The following is a 25479-nucleotide window of genomic DNA, read 5'->3' as shown; positions in this document are numbered from 1 at the left end:
TAAAAAATAATCCCTAAATCCGTAAAAAAAAAGAGTCGGAAATACTATTTTAATAGGAAAAATTCGCTAAATATAAAATTTAGCGAATTTGGAAATAAAATACTTGGAAGAGTTAAAATATTTTTATTTTCCGTATTATTGATGAAATTATAATAGAATAATGATAGTGATATTTGAAAATACAAATGAGGAAAATGTAATTTGAAAGAAGTTTTTTAAATCCATCCGCCCATAATTTGTCCCGTGGCTTTTGATTTACCGCGAAGTTTCGTTGTATTCATGTCGTCGGCTCTTGGACGATTGACTTCGGTTTTTGGCGGTTCTTTCTTCTTTTCTTCATCTTTCTTCTTCTCTTCCTCTTTCTTCTTATCGTCCTTGCCTTCATCTTTCTTCTTTTCGTCCTTACCTTCTTCTTTCTTCACTCCATCCTTCTCGTCCTCTTTCTTCATTGCCTCTTCCTCACGTTTTTTCTTCTCCTCGGGGGTTTCATCCTTCATGGTGGACATTTGCCTAGAAGTCGATGGCTTTCCACTGTCTTGTTCCCGTGGATCCTCAGGTATTGGCGATGGTGTTCGTGGTTCGCCCTCAGGCATTTCGAGCGATGCCTTTGACGCTGATTTCATTATTCCAACCATACTGGGACCTTTTGATATACCTTTCTTCACTGAACCGGTTGGAGTCGTTTGCCTCATTGCGTCCACTATTGATACCTTACTCCTTTGGGTGACTAATCTCCTCTTACCTCCACCACCTTCTCCACCCTCTTCTGCAAAAATAATATAAATACCCTTCTGTAAGTTCTGTAATTTTAAACCTCTCATGAGAGGTAAAATAATTTTCCATATTTTAAAATTGAATTAGAAGACTAACCTTCATCACCGGCGTCGAAACTACCGCCCTCCTTTTTCGGTATTCGACTCAAGATAAATTTAGCGTAAGCAACACGTGTTGCAGGTGAGACTTCGGATAGATTTGGATTATATTCCAGTAGACGATCAGGATCAAGTGAAGCTAAATCTGAATTCGGATGATGTGCAAGGTGGCGTTTTAAACTTCGTCTGGTTTGTTTTACCATTAATTCCGATCTACTGCCAATTGGATCGCGAACAATGACACTGTGTCGCACAGCAGCATTCCAATCTTTCTTACTACCACCGCTACTACGTCGTCCAATTGCCTTTGCAATTTGACTAAACACATCTTTCGGTTGACTCTGACTCTGAATCACTTGATTCACCAAACCCTCGACAAATCCAATCTGGAAGTCCTTTTGTAGTCTGCGCTCCATCACTCGACCCTTCTTTCCAGAAACTGAAAAATTTTTTCTTATTAAACAGCGAGTATTTGGTGTATTTTATTTTTATCGTATTTTTCATTGTGGACTCAACCCAGGGCTCGAACTAGGTTCGTAAATCCGGTAAAGGTCCATTAATTTGCTTCAAGTCAGTAGAAGTCAATTTTTTTAAAAAAAAAGGTCCGTAAAGTCCGTAATTTGATTGAGAAAGCAAGAAAAGTTGGTAAATTGTACAATATTATTTGAAGAATTTTTGAGAAGTTACAAATAATTGCAGAAATTCAATTATTTTCAAAAATAACAAAATTCTTAGAAGAAATTCAATTATGTTCACAAATTTTTTTAAAATGACACGAGAAAATTTCAATTATCTTTATAAATAATAAAATTCTTCTCCAAAATTCAATTATTATCAAAAGCAATCAAATTTTTAATAAAATTCTTAGCAAAATTTCAATTATCAAAAATTATGTCCAATTCAATGATTTTCAATAATATCTATACTATTTTCATAAAATTTTCCAAAAGAATTCAATTATTTAAAATAAATTTTGATATAATTCTACGCAAACATTGAATTATTTTCATAAAATAATAAAAAAATTTTACAAGACTTCAATTATTTACAAATTTTTTTATAAATTTCTTTGCAATAATTCAAATAATATAACATTTTTACAGAAATTCAAATATTTTCGTAAAAAATAAAATTCTTTTTAGAAATTCAATTATTTTCGCATAAATAATAAAATTTTCACAGGAATTTAGTTATTTTAAAACACCATTTTCATAAAATTTTGCAAAAAGAAAACAATTATTTAAAATGATTTTTATCAAATTTTTCGCTAGAATTTAATTATTTAAAAACAAATGTAATAAAGTTCTTCGTAAAAATTCAATTATTTTACAAAATTTTAATAAAATTTTTGTCAAATTTCAATTATTTTCAAAAAATTTCGATGAATTTCTTTGCAATACTTCAATTATTTTCAAAAATAATATAACATTTTTACGCAGGGATTGAATTATTTTCGTACCTAAATAATAAAATTCTTTTGAGAAATTCAAATATTTTCATAAATAAAAAAAATTTCACAGAAATATATAATTATTTTAAAACACAATTTTTATAAAATTCGAAAAAAATCAATTATTTAAAATGATTTTTTATAAAACTCTTCGCTAGAATTAAATTATTTAAAAAAAAAATGTAATAAAGTTCTTCGTAAGAATTCAATAATTTTACAAAATTTTTGTCAAAATTTCAATTATTTAAAAAATTGTTAGTAAAGTTCGTTGCAAGAATTCAATTATTTTTAAAATTTTAATAAAGTTAAATAATAAATAATAATAAAGATAAAATAATAATAATAAATTTAAATAAATTTCGTTGCAAGAATTCAATTATTTTTCAAAATTGTAAAAAAGTTCGTTACAAGAATTCAATTATTTTTCAAAAATTTGAATAAAATTCTTGTCAAAGTTTCAATTATTTTCAAAAATTTTCCTGAATTTAATCATTTTTAATATCTACTGTTTTAATGAAATTTTTCAACAGAATTCAATTATTTAAAAATTTTTAATAGAATTTTACCCAAACATTTAATTACTTTCATAAAATAATAAAAATTTTACAGGAATTTCATTATTTATAAATTTTTTAAAAATTTGAATTAATTTCATAAATAATGAAATTTTAAGAAACATTCAAGATAAAAAATTATTTATTTTTGCATTTAAATAATTGAATTCTCGTAGAATTTTCTAATAAAAATTGATTTAAAAATGAATTTTAGTTGAAATTTTAGATAATAATATTGAATATTAGAAAAATAATATAATGAATGAATTTTTAGAAATAATTGAATTTTGAAAAGGTTTCAAATTAAAATCTTTAAAAATTTGAATTTTTCATACTTTTAACTACTAACAATTCTGTAGAATTAATTTTTTTTTAAAAAGTTTAATTGAATTTTTTTTTTTAAATTATTTCAAGTTTTTATTTTCTAAATAATTAATTGAAGAATTTTCAAATAATCGAAATTTCGTAAAATTGAATTGTAAAAATTCAATTTTAAAATTCAACTTTTTAAAATTTAACTTTAAAATTCAACTTTTTTGAAAGACAAAAAACTTTTGAAGAAGTTACAGTAATTTTTCGATGAAATGAAATTTTGTAAAAATTTTATTAATAATTCTAGAATATAATAATTGAAAGGAAATAATTTTGAGGAAGTTACAGTAACAATATTCTTATAATATAAAATAATGATTTTATCACTGGGCCATCTTTAATTATTATAAAACATGAAGAAATTTAATTTATAGTTTTAAGTAAAATGTTCTCTTATTTGACTCAAATTGGTTATATTTTTGTAAATGGTAATTGATCCGTAAATGGTTTATAATTTTTCATTTTTGGTCCGTAAAGTCCGTATGTTTAAATACTTTCACTGGTTCGAGTTGCCAAATGTGACATTTTTTTATTTTTTTGTCAACTGCACATCCTTGCTGAGAACTACTACTAAAAATACTTTTCAATTATTATACCTTCTGTCTTATCGGTTTTTGGTGTTTGCATTCCATTTAGACGAAGAATATCAATTAATTCATAGCGTAATGTTGAAATATCTTGACGAATTTCAATGACATCGTCTTCTGTTATTCCAAAATCATCTCGTTTTGTTTGCTCAGCGGTAACGTAACGACGAATTAATAATTTCATTACAACATCATGTCTCTCTTTTGCCTTTTCTCTTGATTTTTTCTAAAGAAAAAATAAAATTGGGTTAATTTCAATAAATAAAATAAGAAACCGGGATAGCTTCATATTTATTTTGTTATTTTCTTTATGAAAAGCGTTTGACTAGTTTAATCCCTCTATATCAACTAAAGTATCGATTACGCACCTATTTTTGATAAAAACAGAAAAAAAACAATGATAAATTTCGTGATTTGTGTTAATTGATAAAATTCTCAATTGTAATTAAGAAATTATTTTTATATCTTTATTATACAATAATAAATCAATGCATTATATTTAAAAATAATGAATCCATCGCGATTGGGATGAAAATAAATTCTTACGATTATTGATTTCGTTGGTCGTCCAGTGTTACCGCATTTGATAATCTTATTAAATGTCTTTGTCGTTGGAACCATATTGAATGGAGGTGGTACCGTATCTCCATCTTCAAAATAGCTCATCCACAAGTGACTTCTCGCAAATTTCCATTCAGTATCGGCTCTTTCCTGTAAATTTTATATAAATTATTTAAAATTTTTTCTTTATTTAAAATAAACTTTCTAAACCAGAGAAGCAAAATTTGTTCTTTTAAGGCCAGGGCTCGAACCAGTGAAACTATTTAAAAATATACGGACTTTACGGACCAAAAATGAAAAATTAGAGACCATTTACAATTACTGACAAAAATATAATAAATAAGAGAACATTTTACTTGAAACTATATAAATTAAATTTTTTTTGACCGAGAGATAAAATCATTATTTTATATCATAAGAATATTGTTACTGCAATTTTTTCAAAATTATTTTCATCATTTCAATTCAAAATATTATTTTCTAGAAGTTTTAACTAAAATTCTTCTTCAAATCAATTATTTTGAATAATTTTCGAAAAAGTTCTTTGACAATAATTTTCAAATCCATTATTATATTTACAATATTCAATTTTACGAAATTTCAATTATATTCGTAAATTTCTTAAAATTCAATTCTCATAAAGAATTTTATCAACAAATTTTTAAGTAATTAAATTCTGTGGACGAAATTTAATAAAATTTTTAAGAATAATTACATTTTTCGAGGAATTCGATTAAAATTGAATTACAAATAATTGAAATTTTGCGATGATATTTATGAAAATAATTGAATTCCTAAAAAAGAATTTTATTGAATTCCCGAAAATAATTAAATTTCCTGTGTTACGGACCAAATATTATTTCTGAAAAAATTAAATGGTTTGATTAGAATTTTACTGAAAAACTTTTTTAAATAATTTAATTTTTAGGAAGATTTTATTAAAATATTAGATATTAAAAAACATTGAATTGAAAAAAATTTTTGAAAAAATAATTGAAATTTTGCTAAGAATTTTATTAAAATTGTTAAAAATATTTGAATTTCAGAGAATAATTTTATTATTTATAAAGATAATTGAAATTTTTTCGAGAATTTTAAAAAATTTTGAAAATAATTGAATTTCTACAATTATTTGTAATTTTTTTTTAAATTCTCCATATTATATCGTACGAGATTCACGGACCTAGTTCGAGCCCTGTTTAAAGTCAAAAAACAATTATTTTTATCATAGAAAAGTGATGGAATTTTTTTTGCAAACAAAAAATGGTACCGAAATTATTTGATAGGAATTTGACATCATAGCGATAAGCATATTCAGGAGGACGATGATATTGATCACAGAATATGAACCAAACATTAAAAGGGCCCAGAAACGAGTGAAACTCTTGATGCCAGTGAGATCAAAGGACATTAGGTCAACCATTCCGAAACTAGCCCAAAATAACGATTGTGAGGTCTCGAAAAGACTGGAAAAAAATTTATTTTAATTAATTAACATAAAGATATAAATTTAATTGAATATATTAATTATTTAATTAAAAGTACTATAACATTATTAATTTAAGAATTTCATGCTTTTTTTCACTTACTTGGCAAATCTCCTCCATGTTGCACAAGCTTTTTCCTGATTATCAAAGTCTGGTATGTCGTTGTGTGCATGATAACATTTCATCTTTTCCAGATCCGCATAGTACCACATGAGCTGATTCATTCCTATAAGAATTTTATCTTGAAACACCTCTTAATGTTCAGGCCTCGGATATTATGACTTTTTCGACTTTTTTCGACTAAAATTGAATTATTTTCGAAAAAAAACATTACAATATTTATAAAAAACTAATTGTTATAATTTTTTATCATAATTTTTTAAGGCTTAATTACCTTCGAACAAAGTAAGTTAACATTTTTTTAAAGTTTCCTGTTTTTAGATCTTATTAGAATTTCAGAGAATAAAATAAAAATACGAAATCAGCTTATGAAAGAAAATTACTTCCTTCCGCGAGGATATTTATATATTTGTACACAAGCATAAATAAACAGTTAATTGAGAGAAAAACCGGAAGAAATTTTCTGTCGAAATAAATTAATTTGTACATGTCAGCTAAAATAATCCATATTAGAAAAAAATTTATCTTCCACTGCGGACAAATTAATTATCTGCTCCCTTTCTTTTTGTTTTACTTTGTCGCCTATAATATACACAAGATTGCCAAAATTTACTCTCGAAAAAATAATATATATATAAAGAAATAAAATTCTGTAACAGTCGAAAAAAATTATTTTCATTTTATTTATAAACTAAAGTACCGAATAAGCTAGTATCTTATTTTTTTTTTAAATGTGTTAAAAACTAATGTAAATTTAGATCTTTTTTTAAAAAACAATTAATTAAAAACTGGTTTCAACAAAAATTAAAAAAATACCAAAAAACTTTTTTTAAATTGAAAAAAAAGTAAAATAAAAATTTTAAATATTGAAAAATTTTTTAAAAATCTTAAAAATTTTAAATTTGCACCTATTTAAATTGCAGGCTTCGGATCGACTTTAAGGCGCAAAAAAAAGTCGCTTTAGTTGATTAAAAATGGAAAAAAGTCGAAAAACTAAACTTTTCCTCCAATTCAATTATTTTTTAATAATTTTCCGAAAATTCTTCAAGATTTAAATTATTTAAATACAAAAATTCAATTTTTTATAATAATTTTAACTTTAATTGTCCATGATTTTTTTTTTTTGAAAAGTTATTAAGGCATAATAATTTTAAAAAATTCTAATAAAGAAGCTTAAAATTAATTTTTTTAAATATTTTAAAATAATTTTTGAAAAATACCAGTTTTTCAATTATATACAATGGAAAAAATGTCAAGCAATTGAAATTTGGTAAAATCTTTTAAAAATTATTGAATTATTGAAAAATATATGAAGAAAAAATTCTTCAAAAATTAGATTTTTTCTTCATATATTTTTCAATAATTCAATAATTTTTAAAAGATTTAAATCATGTTCATATTTATAATTAAAATTCTTCAAAAATTAGATTTTTTTCTTCATATATTTTTCAATAATTCAATAATTTTTAAAAGATTTTTTTTGAAATTTTAATAAAAGTCTAAAAAAGTAAATTTAAAAAAATTGTCGTTTACTTCATTCGAAGATAATTCAATTTAAAAAAATGAGAACGAAAAAATTCTAAGAATTACTTTATTCAAAAATATTTTAATATAAACTTTATAAAAGCTAAATTTCTTTAGTTTTCATTTTTCAATTTACACTTGAAGATTTATCATAAAATTCTTTTAAAATTCTATTATTTTCAAAATCTGCTATATTACTATTCTTGAAAAATTGTCGATTATAAATTTTACAAAATTTCAATCATTCAAAATCTTTTTAATTGTATATTTCGAAGATTTTATTTTAATTTGTTGAAATATTTGGAAAAAAGTCGAAAAAGTCTAAATTTTTTGAAAATAAATAAAAAACGACTCATTTTTTGTAAATAGTTGAAAAAAAGTCGAAAAAGTTATAATATCCGAGACCTGAAATTAGAACATTTGTCCTTTACGGTGAAGAAAGGATGAAAAAGTTAATTTTTTCAATATATATATATATAAATACTGACCGCAACCAAAAGCGAATAGAACGAGTGTATAGATGAAGAAGAATTTGATAATGTCTATTATCATTCTCCCGAGGGAAATCTGCAAGGGTCCAAGATGTGGGTTGACGCTGAATATGTGCACAAGTTTTAAAAAGCTGAAACATATTATACAGACTAGATTTTATTTTTATATCCTACTCTTTTGCGCGAGGTTCTTCTACTTTTTTTTCTATGATACTAAGGTGTATATGGGACAGGGTAAATTATTGATAACGTCAGATATAAAACTAGAAACTTTATAAAGATAAGGTCTCGCGTATTTTCCTAGCAATGGAGAAATTTGTCAAAGAACTATCTCTCTCTTTTTACAGAAACTCTAATTTTATTTCATTACTTGAGAAATTTTCCCTTTTCTATGTTAATATACAACATTCAAGTGCGGAAAATGTTTAATAATAGTTAAGCTCCTTTTCTGCTAATCTGTCCGTTTGTAAAATTTAACACGTTTAACTTACAATTTTAAGTAAGTTTTTCAAGTTTTACTTTATATTTTTAATTTAAATATTTTATTTCTTTTAATTATTTAATTAATTAATTTTATTTAAATATTTATCATATTATTTAATTGTTAATTAATTTTTTAAATGAATAACTACAATAAATAACGATTTTTGAGTAGAAAAGAAAAGATTGCGGTTATTCCCCGAAAGAATGTAAATGTACCGTAAAGATGAAACAGTTTTTTTTTTGTAAATATTCGATTTTCAGATCTATCGAAATATCGATTTTCGATAATTGAGCAATTGTGAATTAGACTTAAGAACAAGCGACCAATCAGAATTAGGAAAATTTCTAATATGTGTTTAGGAGGACGTAACAATTTTGATGCATTTAGGAACACACAAAGATGGCCGCTTTACATTCTGGTAATTGTCATGACAGTCATGACGCTAAGTTTTGTTTTAATCATCCAGCTTTTTTTTCTTAATCTTTGGAAATCGTTCAAGAAAAAAGTGATATTTTAAATGAAGAGAAGATTAAATTTGGTAAGATGTGATTATTTTCGTGTTTTTCAATAAAATAGTTGAGAAATATGAAAAGAATTCATAGCGTCGCTTTTTCAGTGGGGGTGAATTTTTCCGTATTTCTCAAAGTTTACGTATAAATATTGAAAAAAAACTTTGGTTTATTGTTTTTTGTTACAAATATTGAAAAGAATAGTAAATTTAGATGATGATTGGTAAAATAAATTCCGATAGTGTCAATATAACCTCATTTGTCATTATCAATGTAATCGGAAAATTTTCTTCGGTTTATTCGGAAAAGACAAGAATATAATTGAGGGGCTGGATGCTATAATGTGTTACGCGCCATGTTAAGTGAATGGCGCGTAACACATTATAGCATCCAGCCCCTCAATTATTTTACATAACTAAATTAATTTTTTGTGAATTTATCATCAGTGTTTTATTATTATTATTCATTTTTAGCTATTTTTATTCTTTTTCTTATTTGACATATTTTATTATCTTTGGAAAATAAAACTCGTTCCAACAATTTTATTGTTTTCAGTGTTTAAAAGAATTAAAATAAAAATTAAATTACCGATTTACTGAATTGAAAAATGAAAAAAAAAATAATTTTGTCAATTCACATTTTCTTTCTCTTACCCACGAAGGAATTATTTATTTAAATGAAATCCAAATAAATTTGGATTAAATGAAAATATTTTCTTTCAGGAAATAAAAGACATTTGAAATAAAAATTTTATTGAATAAAATAATAAGAAATTTATCAGAAATAAAATTTTTCTTTGACGCGAAAAACGTATTTGATGTAAATAAATTAATTTAACAAATAAAAATTTGACATAAGTAAAAAATTTGACTTGAATTAAATATTTGTTATAAATGAAGTAAATATTTTTATTCGGTAAAATGTTTATTTCAATCCAAATAGAAATTTACTTGGGACAAATATTAATTTATTTGAAGCAAATATTAATAAATAATAATTTACTTGAAAAAACTATTAATTTATTTGAACTAAACTTATTTTTATTCAAATTCATTTATTAATTTGAACAAAAATATTAATTTACTTGAACAAAACTATTAATTTTAATCAAAAAAATAATTATTTATTTGAACTAATTAATTTATTTATTCGGACTAAATATTAATTTATTAGAACTAAATATTAATTTGAATCAAAATATTAATTTATTCGAACTAATTTATTAATTTGTACTAAAATATTAATTTATTTGCACTCAATATTAAAATGGATTAAAATATTAATTTATTCTAACAAACTATTAATTTATTTGAACAAAAATTAATTTATTCAAACTAAATAATTTGAATCAAAATATTAATAGCAAAAAACTATTAATTTTAATCAAAATAATAATTTATTTCAACAAAACTATTCATTTACTTGAATTAATTTATTAATTTGAACAAAAACATTAATTTATTCGGACTAAATATTAATTTGAATAAAAATATTTATTTATTAGGACTAAATACTTATTTATTTAAACTAAATATCAATTTATCTAAACAAAAATTAATTTATTTGAACTAATAAACTAATTTCAACAAAAATATTAATTTATTCGGACTAAATATTAATTTGAATCAAAATATTAATTTTTTTGCACTAAAATATTGATTTATTCAAACTAATTTATTAATATAAACTGAAATATTAGTTCACTTGAAGTAAATATGGATTTGAATAAAAATATTAATTTGTTCGAACTAAATATTAATTTATTTGAACCAAATATCAATTTGTCTGAAGAAAAATTGATTTATTTGAACTAATAAACTAATTTGAACAAAAATATTAATTTATTCGGGCTAAATATTAATTTGAACAAAAATATTAATTTATTCGGACTAAATATTAATTTGAATAAAAATATTAATTTGTTTAGTAAAACTATTAATTTAGTTGAACCAAATATCAATTTTTTTAAACCAAATAATGTTATCGCTGACAAATTTTTAAAAATTTATCATTAAAAAAATTTTCTTTTGTAATCAAATTATTTTTGAAATCATTCGCACAAAAAAAAATCAATTAATAACGTTGAATTTCGATTCCCTTTTTATATACCTGAATATCATTCCTGCTGCGAATGCACCTTCTGATAAAAGCATCGGGTCAAAAGCGTCCCACTGATCTCTTGGATACCAAGGATCCTCGCCACTCCAGTATTCTCTCTGTCGAGATAAATTAATTCCTTAAGCATCTTTTATAAACCCTCCTCAGAAAAATCGTAAAATAGGAGGACAAAAGCAAAAAAAAAGGAAAAATAAATAAAAGAAAATAATAAATAAAATTGTAATCTTGATATCGTTTTATAGTATTCGAATGTTTATTTCAATCTTAAAAATCTAGTCACGTTCTTTTTAATGAATTTTTCATATTAAATTCTAGAAAAAAAATAAATTTATTTTTTTGAAATTTTATAAAAAAAAAAATTTGCAAAATTTCAATTCGGGTACAGAAAATTCTTTAATAAAGTAGAAAAAATTGTAAATGTTTTAATATCGATTAGAAGAAAGAGAACAATTACATTTTTCACTGAGAAGAGAATATATTGTATTAAATTTTGTAAAAGTATTCTACAATTTAGGGAAAAAGTGCATCGAAGCAAAATTTTGATATAAAAAATACTAAACATTAAAAAAATATATGTGAAATTTAGTAACGTTATATTAAAATTTAATAAATATTCTTAAGTTAAAGGAAGAAGTTAACAATTAATATTCTTGTTATTTAATGTAATTTTATATTGAATTTGACAAAAGATTTTTTTAAAGTTCAATATTTTTTATACCAAAATTTTGCCTTGTCGCATTTTTCTCCCAAATTGTAAAATACTTTTACAAAATTTAATATATATTCTCTCTCCGTCCAAATTCTAAAAATTGTTTCTAAATTAAGTCCCTGAAGTTGGCTTCGATGCCGACTTTAAGGGAATTCTGAATTAAAATTAGAAAATTAGGATTAGATTTTAAATTACAAACAATATTTTTAAATTGATAAAAAAAAGTAAATTAAAGGTTGAATTTAAAAAATAGCTATATATTAACCTACCATCACTACAAACCAAGCTGTGGCTCTTAAAAACATCCAAAGTACGTAGAACGTATTTTGAATGAAGTCGACAATATTCCATAGATCTGATATGTATTCCAGTAAACCGCCTGACCATAATGATCGAATTTCCCCAATCACTAAACCTAGAATTATAATAATAATTATAATAATTCTAACAAAAATAATAATAATTTTTATTATAATAATTCTAATAGTAATAATAATATTAAAAATATTTTTAATAATTCCGTAATAATTAAAATCTAAATTCTGTTACAGGTCATCAAGATGCACGATTTGTTACCTCTACGTGGTATATCTTGGAAACAATATAATTGAAAATCTTACATTTAATAATTTACTAATTCAGTGAGATGTGTGATATCTTTCACTTCTCAAAAAAATTAATAATTGAACTTTAATAAGTCAAAACGAAAATCACCTTTTTTTTGGACGACTTTACTTGAGACTGGACAACATCAAATTTTAAGTCTTAGGTACATTTTTTTTTGCTTTTAAAATTTTAATATTTATTTTCATCACTTTATTTATAGTCAAGGTGGCCACATGTCAGTAAAGTCAGGGAAATGTCAGTAAAACAAAATATAGAAAATAATTAAATTATCAAAAAATTTAATGAGAAATCTTTAAATTTAAATTTAAAAATGAAAATTAACTTCTAATTTTTAATTAAAATTTTATCAAAAAATTAATTAGTATTTTTAAATTACACAAAAAGTTACAATTTATTATAAAAAATTTAGTTTTTGTATTTAAATAATTGATTTAGAGATGAAGTTTAGTTGAAAATTATAGAAAATAATTGAATTCAGGAAGGGTTATAATTGTAAATTTTAGAAATTATTAAAATTCATAAATTTTACTCATTTTCTGTAAACTCTCATATTTTCCTGTAAAAAAAATTTTTTCAGGAAAAATAATTTCAATGTCAGTAAACTGTCAGGGAAATTAATAAATTGAAACTTGTGACCACCCTAATAATATATTTACTTTATATTTATTAATATATTTTATATACTTTATAATAATTTCTTTACAGTATAATAATTTTTTTTTGTAATTATTTTAATTTGTCTATTCAAATTGCTAATTCCTAATTTTAACATAAAATTTTGTCGCCTTTATTTTAAACTTATAAAAAACAAGGTCAAACAACAATTAACTTTTCTCAACAACTTTTTAATTCAATTATTTTATTTGAACCAAAAAATAAGGCTAGAGGTAAACCATTATTAATACTAAGTGGATATAATAAGTGAAAAATAATATTAACAAGTAAAATTTAATTTACAAGTAGTGATTAAAAAAGGGAAGAAATTAAAAAAAAACTTGATTAATATTGAACACAAATTTTTTTTTTGCTTAGGGATTTTTGGGAAATCTGCATACAGATACCTTGGAATCCGCACTCCAAGGTTATATTTGGGGTTAGTAAAATAAAAAATAAAACAATATAAAATAAATAAAATATTAAGCTTAACAAGCTGGCGACTAAATTGCGAAAATTCAAGTATTAACTTGATTAGAGAAGAAAAATTTAACTTTTTAGCTCAAAAATCATTAGTAGTTTTCGGAGCAACAAAAAATCGGTTAAAAGGGAATTTTTTGAGTTAATTTTATTTATTTTATATTCCTATTAATACATAAAATTAACTCAATATTTTCCTTATTTGTTTTTTAATTCTTTTTAATTATATTAATTAGTGTGGTTAATTTAATTAATGTTAAAGTAAATAAAAATTATTTAATGCCATGAAAAAATTAATGGTTCATCTCAACATTTTTAATCATTAAAAAAAAACTTATTCCAATTTTCTAAGAATTTAAAAAAAATAGAATGTCTAATAAAATTGTAGGGCTTTGTTAAGACTTTAGAACACGGATAAGTGGATTTACGGAATCGTTGTACTCTTAGGGTTCACTAGTACTATATATATATATAGATGTCAATTAAGGACAGTGGCAATGACTTACTTATTATATACAGGACGACCCCAGACTCAACGAAGCCGGGCAAACAACCTCGTTCCTTTCGTTTCCATCCCGCTAAAATCTCCCTTAACCACGCGTTGCCAAAAAGTTCAATCACTAAATATTCTATTCTCTGCGAAGCCATTCCAAGTAACACTATAATTAAAGTTTTTTTTATTTTTTTTAAATTACAATGTCAAATGATTCTTTACTCGTTTTCTAATTTCTTTACCGAAAGAAACTATTTTAGAAATATATGAAAAGGTGAAAGAAAAACCTTATCTTATGTTTCTATTTATCAAGAACTACAGTACCGTCCGCAATTGTCAGTCCACCCATTTTTAAAGGAATGACAAAAATTTTTTAACATAAAATTCATGAAAACTAAAATTTTTTTTGGTTTATATTTTTAAAGACGATAAAATTTTGAAAAGAATAAGACCTTACAGAAGTCATTTGGCCAAAATTTGTAGAAGATATTCCTAAAAATCGTCTTTTCAATGTTTTACAAAAATTTAAATAACTTCTAAAATAATGAACGCTTTTTAATAATCTTAGGCTTATTTTAAAGGTCTTTTTCTACGGAATAAGAATTACTTATAGGCATTAACCTGTCATTTTTAACTTGGAATAAGCATGACGTCAAAATTGGACAAAAAAATTGGAAAAATTTGAAATCAATTTTTTGTACTAAAAACTATTCTAGAACATTTATAAAACATGATATGGTGTAGATTTTTCAAGAAAATTTAATAAAAATATATGTTTGAATTTCAAAAATTATTTTTCTTTTAATAATATTATTTCAAATTTTTTGAATTTTTTTGTCCAACTTTGACGTCATGCTTATTCCAAGTTAAAAATGACAGGTTAATGCCTATAAGTAATTCTTATTCTGTAGAAAATGGTCTTTAAAATAAGCCTAAGATTATTAAAAAGCGTTCATTATTTTAGAAGTTATTCAAATTTTTGTAAAACATTGAAAATGACGATTTTTAAGAATATCTTCTACAAATTTTGGCCAAATGACTTCTGTAAGGTCTTATTCTTTTCAAAATTTTATCGTCTTTCAAAATATAAACCAAAAAAAATTTTACTTTTCATGAATTTTATGTTAAAAAATTTTTGTCATTCCTTTGAAAATGGGTGGACTGACAATTTCGGACGGTACTGTATATCTGAATTTTGTAGTCATTTTATCAATATGATGAATTGTCAAATATTTAAAATAAATATAATTCCTATTGTTGTAAAAAGCTTAAGCCCTGTAGTAAAATTAGGAAAGGACTTGAGAAAATAGGATTGAACTAATATTGTTTATTTTAAATGTAATAGTTGCCCAGCCACGTATATTGGTGAATCGAAACGTACCTTGAAAAAAAGAATAAGTGAACATAAAAACAAAACCCTCGATTCTATTGTGAACAAACATCAAATTGAATATAATCATTCTTTCAATTTTGACGATGCAGAAATTTTAGATTATGAAACTTCTTATGAAAAACGATTAATTTCTGAGATGATTTATATTAAATGCAATGATTTTACTATTAACAAGAAGGAAAATTTATAGTTTCTCAGTAATACCTATTTTGCTTATTAAGTTGAAGTCACTCACACCGACTCAGTCAGTTTGACTATTCATTTTTAAACATGTTTGTGATTTGCAAATTCAAATATTTTATTTTTCTAGTTCTATTTAATTATTTATTTTATTGACTAAATATTTATGTAATTGAATTTAAATAGGCAATGTTCATACAAACTTTTTTTTGGTTATATAGGAATAGGCCTAGCAAAAAATCTATTCAACCGACCAATAGCTATTGTCCCTAATTTTCTTAAAATTTATTATTCGGTGGTTTTCGTGGTCACCAGTTTGAATTTTTTAAATCTGACTTTAGCTTCGTAATCAGCGACCCTGAAAACCCCCGAGTAATAAACTTTATGCAAATTTCAGCAGTTTTGAGAAAAATGTCCGCCATATTGGATCCGCCATTTTGAATTTTGAAAATCTGACTTCAGATTCGTAATTAGCGACTCCAAAAACCTCTGAGTAACAAGTTTTAACAAAATCCAATCCCTGGCTTTCCCGGAGGGGAACGAAAGGGTTAAACAATTTATAATTGTTAACCCGTTGACTGTCGCTGACGCATATATGCGCAAAACTAAACTGGCCAAAAGTGGTTCATGACGCATATATGCGCAATTTAAAAAAGGTGATTAAAAACTTCTTAAATGTTCCTGAAATCGCGGTTTTCGAGGTCGCTGATTACGAATCTAAAGTCAAATTTAAAAAATTCAAAATGGCGGATCCAATATGGCGGACGACAATATTAAAAATTTATTGTATTGGCTTCAAATTTGTTACTCGGGGTTTTTTGGGGTCGCTGATTACGAATCTGACATCAGTTTTTCGAAATTCAAAATGTCAGATCCAAGATGGCGGAAATTTTTTCAAAATTCGTCGAATTTGCTTGAAACTTGTTACTCGGGGGTTTTAAGGGTAGCCGATTACGAATCTAACATTAGTTTTCCAAAATTCAAAATGGCGGATCCAATATGTCGGACAACGAAATAAAAAATTGATCAGATTGGCTTGAAACTGAATACTCGGGGGTTTTTAAGGTCGCTGATTACGAATCTATCATTATTTTTTCAGGGTATTTATCGAAATTTGATTTTATCAACAATTATCATACAGATGTCAGATTAACCAGTTTTAAACAAATTCAATAAATTTTAAAAAATTTTCCGCCATATTGAACCAGATATTTTGAATTTTGAAAAATTGATTTCAGATTCGTAATCAGCGACCCTGAAAATCCTCAAGTATTCAATTTCAAGCCAATCTGATCAATTTTTTATTTTGTTCGCCATATTGGATCCGCCATTTTGAATTTTTGAAAACTAAGGTTAGATTCGTAATCAGCGACCCTTAAAACCCCCCGAGTAACAAGTTTCAAGCAAATTCGACGAATTTTGAAAAAATTTCCGCCATCTTGGATCCGCCATTTTGAATTTCGAAAAACTGATGTCAGATTCGTAATCAGCGACCCCAGAAACCTCAGGGTGCCAAATTTGCCAAATTTCATAAAAATCCATTAAAAATTTTTTCAACACACTTTTGGCCCAAACAGTGGAAATCTCGTTGACAGCCAAGGGGTTAATTAAATATTTTTTTAAACTATTAATTAATAAATGTTAAATAATTGATTAATTATTAATTTATTTCTTTTAAATAAGAGGGAAAATCCTTACTGAGAAAAACTGCGTACGATGCTGAGTGACAAATAAATTTAACGAAAGGTTTCTTCATAAAAAGTCCCATTTTCGATGTGGGCTGCAGCATGTAAATTGTACTGTACACGGGAAACATTGCCCCCAATTTTCCCACTTCGATCAATTGATTCATCATGCTCAATCGTCGAAATCCGGGTAAACCGTCATACCAAATGGCAGCCAATAGCTGCTGTACGTTTGGATGAGCGACAAACTGAAAGCAATTATTTTTCAAGTAATTCCAATTTTGCTTTTTAATAAAAATTTATTTAAATTTGGGCTAATTTTTTTATTTTCAATACAAAAAATTAGCCTGATTTTTTTATTTTTTGGAAAAATCAGTTTTGTGACAATTTTTTTTTAAAGGGGTTTCTTAAATAGTTTAGCTTAAAACACTCATTTTAGAGTATAGCGTAAAGGTGGTGAGAAATTGTAATTTACGAAAATGACCTACTTGCTTTTGTTTATATTTAATTCCGAGCTTAAGTCTTTCTAATGTCTGCCTCTCGCCAGGCTCCCAGTTGTCTCCCGTGGGATTGTAGTTGAGCATGACTTCCAATTCGTAGGAAGTGCGAGCGTGATCCAAAAGAGAAGTTGCGAAAGTTTGTACCTGTTCTCTCATTTCCTGCAATTTACGTCAGTATTTTATCATTAAAAACAATTAATTAAACTTCTACTTATTCTAATAAATTCTAATTCATTTTTACTTGGGGAGAAAAAAAAGAATTTCCTTTTCGAAAAGTATTTTTTAAAATAGATAAAATTTCGCTTTAGGAAAATGCAAATTTTTCATTTAAGGGGTTACATCCACTTAGGATTTTGAAAAAATTCAATTTTTTTATTGCACATTTTTGTAATATACATGTATTTAAGAGTACACTTAGAAAATTTCAGGGCGATCCGTTGAATATTCCCAAAGTTACATTCAAGTTTGTAAACATTGTCGGAGCGTCTGTCCCTTTCTTCTATCTTCCTATTGTGAATAAAAAGATAAAAAAGAAGTTCTAGAAGGTGTTAAAGATGCAGAAGATTCATTATATGGGCCTGGAATAGACGATTCAATGTAAATTGAAAAAAAAATTTTTACTATGAGTAAAGTAGTTTTGAAACTATTTTTATGGACGCGTTTTGCTCAAAACTGTTTTTAAAGTCGGTGAGCAAGATTTCTGGAAAAATGCTAAACCGATCAGTCACAGATTTCAACACGAGCTTTTTAATTATATTCTTTAGTGATTAATCGACGGTTTTTTTACAATAAATATTTTTTATTTTATAAACAATTTAAGTCGTGAATTTGGGTAAAAAAAATGATCCTTCCGCTTTCAGAAAACACCATTTTGTCAAAAATTATATTGTTTATTCTTTCGATTAATCACAGGATAATATATTACCGCAAGATGCCTCTCTTCTGAGGAGATCTCCGCAATTTCTTTATTGAAGTTTAAAAAAAAATTATTTTTATAAATAAAATATGTCAAAATAAAGTTCAAAGTACCCTTTATATGTGCCATAATTTTTAAATTGAAATACTCAATAGTTTTCTCAGAAAAAATTCCTAAAATATCGATTTTTTTCGATTGTCTAACTAGGGGTCGATTATGTAATTTCACTTCACTTTCATTTCACTTTCACTTCACTTTCACTGCAATTTCATTTTCACACCACTTTTAATCCAATTTCACTTTTACTTAAATTTCATTTTCATTCCAATTTCACTTTTACCCAATTTATGTTTTCACTCCACTTTCACTTTTAGTCAAATTTCTTTTTCACTCCACTTTTACTTCACTGTCACTCGAATTTCACTTTTACTCAAATTTTATTTTCACTCCACTTTCACTTCACTTTCACTCCAATTTCACTCTACTTTCACTTTTACTCAAATTTTATTTGTAGAGTAAGAATAAATGTTGAATGAGAATAAAATTTAAGTGAAAGTGAAGTGCAGTGAAAATAAAATTTGGGTAAAAGTAAAATTCGAGTGAAAGTGGAGTGAAAATAAAAATTGATTTAAAGGAAAAATGAAGTGAAAGTGGATTGAAAATAAAATTTTAGTGAAAGTGAAGTGAAAGAGGAGTTAAAATAAAATTTGAGTAAAAGTGAAAGTGAAGTGAAAGAGGAGTAAAAATAAAATTTGAGTAAAAGTAAAATTCGAGTGAAAGTGGAGTGAAAATAAAAAATGATTTAAAGGGAAAATGAAGTGAAAGTGGATTGAAAATAAAATTTTAGTGAAAGTGAAATTAAGGGTGAAAGTGGAGTGAATAAAAATTGAGTAAACGTGAAATTGGGGTGAAAGTGAAGTGATAGTGGAGTGAAAATAAAAATTGGGTAAAAATTAAATTGAAGTAACCTCCTGGATGTAATCCCTTAAGCTTGAAAAAGAAAATTTTACGTTATATTCGGCGCGAAATTCCTGTTCCATTTGACTGAGTCTTCGTAATTCCCAGGATAATTCGAATGCCGTGAGAAGTGGATCCCTTGAGGAGAGGGCAATAAGGGATGACGCGGAAAGGGCACGATAGGCATTTATCCTCGACTGTGAATGTCGTAGTGAGTCTTGAGTACTTGATACGACACATTCGTCACAGCCGCACCTAGAAAGAAATTATTTTTAAGAGTTTAAGATTGGACCTCATGGCTTTTAGGAAATACTTTTGTTTTCTTACCTTACATCATGGGGAGTGGGAAGAGTAGCACCGCGATCCAAAAGAATCTTTATAATTTCGTAATTATTTTTGTGAGCCGCCAAAATTAGGGGCGTTATATCAGGTGTAAAATTCGATGAAGATCTATCCACTGCTTCCCAACTCTTAAAATAAAGGATAAAATATTATCAAACTGAATGGAGAGAAAATAAAAAACAATTTTCTTTTATTTCGTATATTACGAGAGAGAAAGGGTAGGGTTATAAAAAAAAGTGCGACTTGAGTGAAAATTATTAGAAAAGTTATTTTTTTAAAAAAAAGTGATGAAAGAAAACTTACGTATGGTTGTCCGGCAACATGAATCTTTTCCTCCCACTCCAACAGGATCTCAACAGCTTCCACGTACTCCTCTTTAATGGCATGTAGGAGAGCATCCTGCGAAAAGTACATACACAACTTTCGAAACTCCCATACTTAGAATATATCCTGAGCATAATGGGTTATTATACTTTAATGTTAGGTGGATTTGTGTTCGCCAGTTCAGTCTCATTTTTCACATAAAAAATAGTTTGTTACTTTCAACCCCTTTTTTAAGAAAAAAAATTATACTTAAAATTTTTCTCTTTTTTCTTTAAATAGTAATTAAAATAATTTTTTGCTGCTGAGAACACTCATTCCATATTTGCAAAGTTAACTTTATTTTTATTACCTTGACTTGAATTCCAAGTTCCAGTAAAAGATTAATAAGATCAATATTTTCATTTTCAATAGCCGCTATGAGAGCTGATCGATTCAATGGATCCACGCAATTGATATTTAAAAGTTCCGGATGATCTTTGTGTTCGTCGAGTAATCTGTGAGTAGATAAAAAAAAATTAGTTTTATTTTTTTAAGTAACATTTGTTTCGCGACTTTACAAGTTGATATAAATTGATCTAGTGGCTTATTATCGCTGGAAAATATTGGTACTATTTTATTATACCATTTAACATATAAGTGGTTTTACTGCTACTCATAGAAATCTGCAAAAACATGATTTTGATTGGGATAATTTCTATATACTTGACAAACAGGGCTCAAACTAAGTCCGTAGATCCCGTATAGGTCCGTAAATTTGCTTGAAGTCTGTAAAAGTAAATTATGTTTAAAAACTTAAAAAAATTCTCGTCAAAATTTCAATTATCTTTATAAATAATAAGAATCTTCTCCGAAATTTAATTATTTAAAAAAAATTTAATAAAATTCTTCGTAAGAATTCAATTGTTTTTAAAAATTTTAATAACATTCGTTGCAAGAGTTCAATTATTTTTGAAAATTTTAATGAAATTCGTTGCAAGAATTCAATTATTTTTCAAAATTTTAATAATATTCTTGTCAAAATTTCAAAAATTTTCCTGAATTTAATGATTTTTAATATCTACTATTTTAATGAAATTTTCCAACAGAATTAAATTATTTAAAATAAATTTTGATAAAATTCTACGCAAACATTCAATTATTATTTTCATAATAAAATAATGAAAATTATACAAGACTTCAATTATTTACAAATTTCTTTGCAATAATTCAATTATTTTCATAAATAATGGAATTTTCACAGGAATTTTAAATTATTTTAAAACAAAATTTTCATAAAATTTTTCTAAAAAAAGGAATGAATTAAAATGATTTTAATAAAATTCGTTGCAATAATTCAATTACTTAAAAAAAATTAATAAAGTTTTTCGTACCTAAGAATTTAATTGATTTTGAAAATTTTAATAAAACTCGTTGCAAGAGTTCAATATTTTTAAATTTTTAATAAAATTGGTTGCAAGAATTCAATTATTTTTAAAAATTTTAACAAAATTTGTTTACAAGAGTTAAATTATTGTTCAAAATTTTAAATTATTTTCCTGAATTAAATGATTTTCAATATCTACTATTTTAATAAAATTCAATTATTTGAAATTTTTTAAATTAAATTCTACGCAAACATTTAATTACTTTCATAAAATAATAAAAAAATTTCAAGACTTTAATTATTTACAAATTTTTTATAAATTTGTTCGCAATAATTTCAATTATTTTTAATACAATTTTAATCAAATTCCTCAAAAAATGTAATTATTCTTAAAAATTTTATTAAAGTTCGTCAAAAGAATTGAATTCTAAAAAAAATACAAATATTCAATAAATTATTTATTATTGTATTTAAATAATTGAATTTTCGTAAAATTTTCTAATAAAAATTGATTTAAAAATGAATTTTAGTTGAAATTTTAGATAATAATTGAATATTAAAAGCATTATAGCATGAATTTTTAGAAATAATTGAATTTTGAAAAGGTTTCAAATTAAAATGTTTGAAAATTTGAATTTTTCATATTTTTAATTAACAATTCTGTAGAATTAATTTTTTTGGAAAAGTTTAATTGAAGAATTTTCGAATAATCGAAATGTCGTAAAATCGAAACGTCGACAAATGAATTTGAAATTTCTCAAAGAATTTTTTCGAAAATTATTAAAAATAATTGATTTAAAGTAGAATTTTAGTGAAAAATTCTAGAAAATAATAATTGAAAGAAAATGATGAAAATAATTTTGAATATTTAACAATATTCTTAGAATATAAAGTAATGATTTTATCACTTGGCTATCTTTAATTATTATAAAAAATAGTCCCTAATTTTTCATTTTTGGTCCGTAAAGTACGTATTTTTAAATACTTTCACTGGTTCGAGCCCTGGACAAAGAATCGAATGAGAGCAAACGCCTAATATCTGAAATGATTCATATTAATTTACAAAAGAATGCAATAAACAAAAAAGGTGACACTCAAAACCTTAGTAATTGTTATAAAATGAAGAAAGCAATTCACAATGTGATTCGTGAGATTCTCCTAAATACTGTTATAAAATAAATAAAATGAAGAAAGTTTCGCGATTACGTTGTAAAATTGTGAATGAAACGAACGAATCTACGTACGTAGAAAATAAAAAAGGAAAATAAATAAAAGATTTGAATGAAAAGTAAAAAAAAATTTTTTTCCGATAAAAAATAGAAATTAAATCTGACGTGGAATTGCCAATAAGTATATTTAGAGAAAGCGTGGGTTTATAGAATAATTAATGTCTTGGGGTAGAATCCTAATTTTGGTAGGATTGTTAGATGGTGAAATTACCTTTTAACAGTCGCACAATCACCTCGTTCTGCGCTAAGCAGGAAGTGCTTTTCAACTGGGCCAAGAGAATACTCAGCAGGTGCTTGCAATGACTGTACAGTCCCTGTCTTACCAGGTGCAGCTTCATTACTGAGCAAATTTTGCTGTGACTCTGATTGGTTCATGATTTCTTATTTTTCCTTCTTGATCTTTCATTGAATTCCGATGCGAGATCTCTTAGTCTATTACACATAAATACATTTTTTAACTTTTCCCTCCCATATAAAAGAAAAAAAAATTGAATAAGATCACAAGGAAAAGTTAAAAAGAATTTAATTTTCATTTAAAATAATATTAAATTTTCGCTTGAAAAAAATTGTATGCGATTTTATTCTATTTTTATGTGGGTCAAACTTGTAGCTATGATTAGTGTCATTGACATACTTTTCTCATTGATTATTTATTACAAAAGTTTTATTAAAAAAGTTTTACATAAGAAAAAGAAAATTTCATTGTTTTTAATTTTCATAAAAATTTCTCTGCCAAAGAATGAAACTGTAGCATTAGGAAAGAAAAAATTGGAATGTTTTTTTTAAATTGAGAAAAATTGACTGAAAACAAATTTAAGAAAATAAAAATTTTGTCTGAAGAAAACAAAAAGACGCTTGTTGAAATCTATATAAATTTTTATTTATTCAAATGCAAAATTAACACCGCTACCTTCAGAAAATCAATTTTCCTTATTATTGAATTTGAGAATATATATTAAAGAAATTTTTTTCCATTAGTCAGAATAAAAGAAAATTGTCATTTAAGTTTCATTGTTGCATTTTGGTTTTAATTCTTTAAAGAAAATTTTATAAGTATTAATATTGATGCTTTTTCTTTTTTATTTATTAAATTTCAAATTAAATTAATATCACAGTTGATGAAATGATAAATTAATATTCACTTATTTATTTTCTCTTAGTCGTGAAATGTGGAATATGCTTTTTCTGTTTGTAACGATGTTCTTGTTCGTTATTATCGTTTCATCAAATATTGTGTCGCAATGTATTTGAAACGGTGGGAGGTGTTCCTGTAATATAACTTGTTGTTCACAATTTTGTGATCCATTACCCGATTCGTCGCTTGGCAACTGCAAAGATCCATGGATTTAAATTAACAAAAAGCAAATTAAGGAATTTCATTTTCTAAAATTGTCGATGGGAAAAAATTTCTTTAATTAAAATACATAATTTAGAAGTGATAAAAAATATTGTTAATTAGTATTTACATCCGTGTTTACATTGAATGTTTTGTATTTGGTCTAATTTTCATTTCACTGGATTTTTCTTTAGCAGACTATCCATTTGACCCAAATTTTTATTTAACGGATTTTCAATTTGCCGAATTTGGAAATTTTAAATTATTTTTCGGTTTATTAAGATGAAAATGTAATTAATATGTTGATGGTGAATGTTGGACTTACGTGATTTTTGAAATTATCCACCATACTTTAGGGACACTTGTCAGTCGCCATGGAATGTGAAACTGTCGAGTTAAACTGAGTAAAAAAAGGGACACCTACATTGTCACCTGTATTCGAATCCTTACAATATCCATTGTTTAGTGGTAGGGGCCACGGGGGTGTGGATGATGGGTTCATAGAGAGGGAGAACAACTGGGGTGCTGGGTCTCAACAGGATTAAGTACAAATATATAGGATGTGGTGTATATTAAAAAAGAAACGCTTTTAATAAATGTGTGCGAGTTTAATCGCCCTCGGGTCTCGATATAAACAACCTACGTGGGTGGTATAGTTGCAGATTCAGGTATCTTTCATAAATACAACATTATTAACTCCAATCTGTAAACATAATTCTTTCAATTTAACCATAATTTCCAGAAGAAATATTCTATGCCTATTAATTTTAGGAATTTTAAATGTTTTTTATTGTTATTAGATACGAATTTTTATTTTTCTTCTTTTTTTATTTGGTATTTTTTATTGTATGATGCATTGTCGAAAATTGTCAGGTGTCAAGGTTAAAATGGGAATATTACATAATATGTTGTATATCAAAATTATTTTTGACCGCGAGTCCTATTTTTTGAAATGTCGGGTCACCTGAAGCAATTGTTCTTCATTTTGGCGTTTTTTGTGACGACATTCTCGTGGTATATCCTCCTACGTCTTTTTCCACCTTACTTGCTTTATGCTCCCTCCTCTATCCTATTGTTTCATTTTCCACTTTCTCGCGAAAATTTAACACACGAACCACGTGTTTCGCCTCCTGTGTGATAAATTCATCCAATGGGATCAAGC

At 25.4% G+C, this 25479-nt stretch overlaps 1 protein-coding gene across 1 annotated transcript; it reads right to left on the bottom strand.

Annotated features, from left to right (window-relative positions):
• Positions 1-108: 108 nt before the first annotated feature.
• On the bottom strand, positions 109-24724 carry LOC122499747 (transient receptor potential protein). The gene is made up of 18 exons (XM_043608235.1): positions 24643-24724; positions 23193-23413; positions 20739-20883; positions 20369-20464; positions 20051-20193; positions 19777-19978; positions 17839-18009; positions 17364-17598; positions 14106-14258; positions 12108-12253; positions 11121-11227; positions 8016-8149; positions 5986-6109; positions 5667-5862; positions 4382-4546; positions 3845-4061; positions 871-1311; positions 109-766 (listed from the first exon to the last, which is right to left on the bottom strand). Exons 2-18 carry the CDS (start codon positions 23354-23356, stop codon positions 216-218), a joined length of 3390 nt encoding a protein of 1129 aa, XP_043464170.1. The 5' UTR covers positions 23357-23413; positions 24643-24724; the 3' UTR covers positions 109-215.
• Positions 24725-25479: the final 755 nt, after the last annotated feature.

The sequence above is a fragment of the Leptopilina heterotoma genome, unplaced genomic scaffold (genome assembly GCF_015476425.1).
Source record: "Leptopilina heterotoma isolate Lh14 unplaced genomic scaffold, ASM1547642v1 Lhet_174, whole genome shotgun sequence".
Taxonomy (NCBI): Eukaryota; Metazoa; Arthropoda; class Insecta; order Hymenoptera; family Figitidae; genus Leptopilina; species Leptopilina heterotoma.
This window is presented reverse-complemented; position numbering and strand designations above follow the sequence as displayed.

Coding starts and splice junctions, on each gene's coding strand:
- LOC122499747 (XM_043608235.1), bottom strand. CDS start 23,356: ATGAACCAATCAGAGTCACAGCAAAATTTGCTCAGTAATGAAGCTGCA. Junction 20,194..20,368: donor ATGTTGCCGGACAACCATAC/GTAAGTTTTCTT, acceptor CTTTATTTTAAG/AGTTGGGAAGCAGTGGATAG. Junction 5,863..5,985: donor ACATGGAGGAGATTTGCCAA/GTAAGTGAAAAA, acceptor ATTTTTTTCCAG/TCTTTTCGAGACCTCACAAT.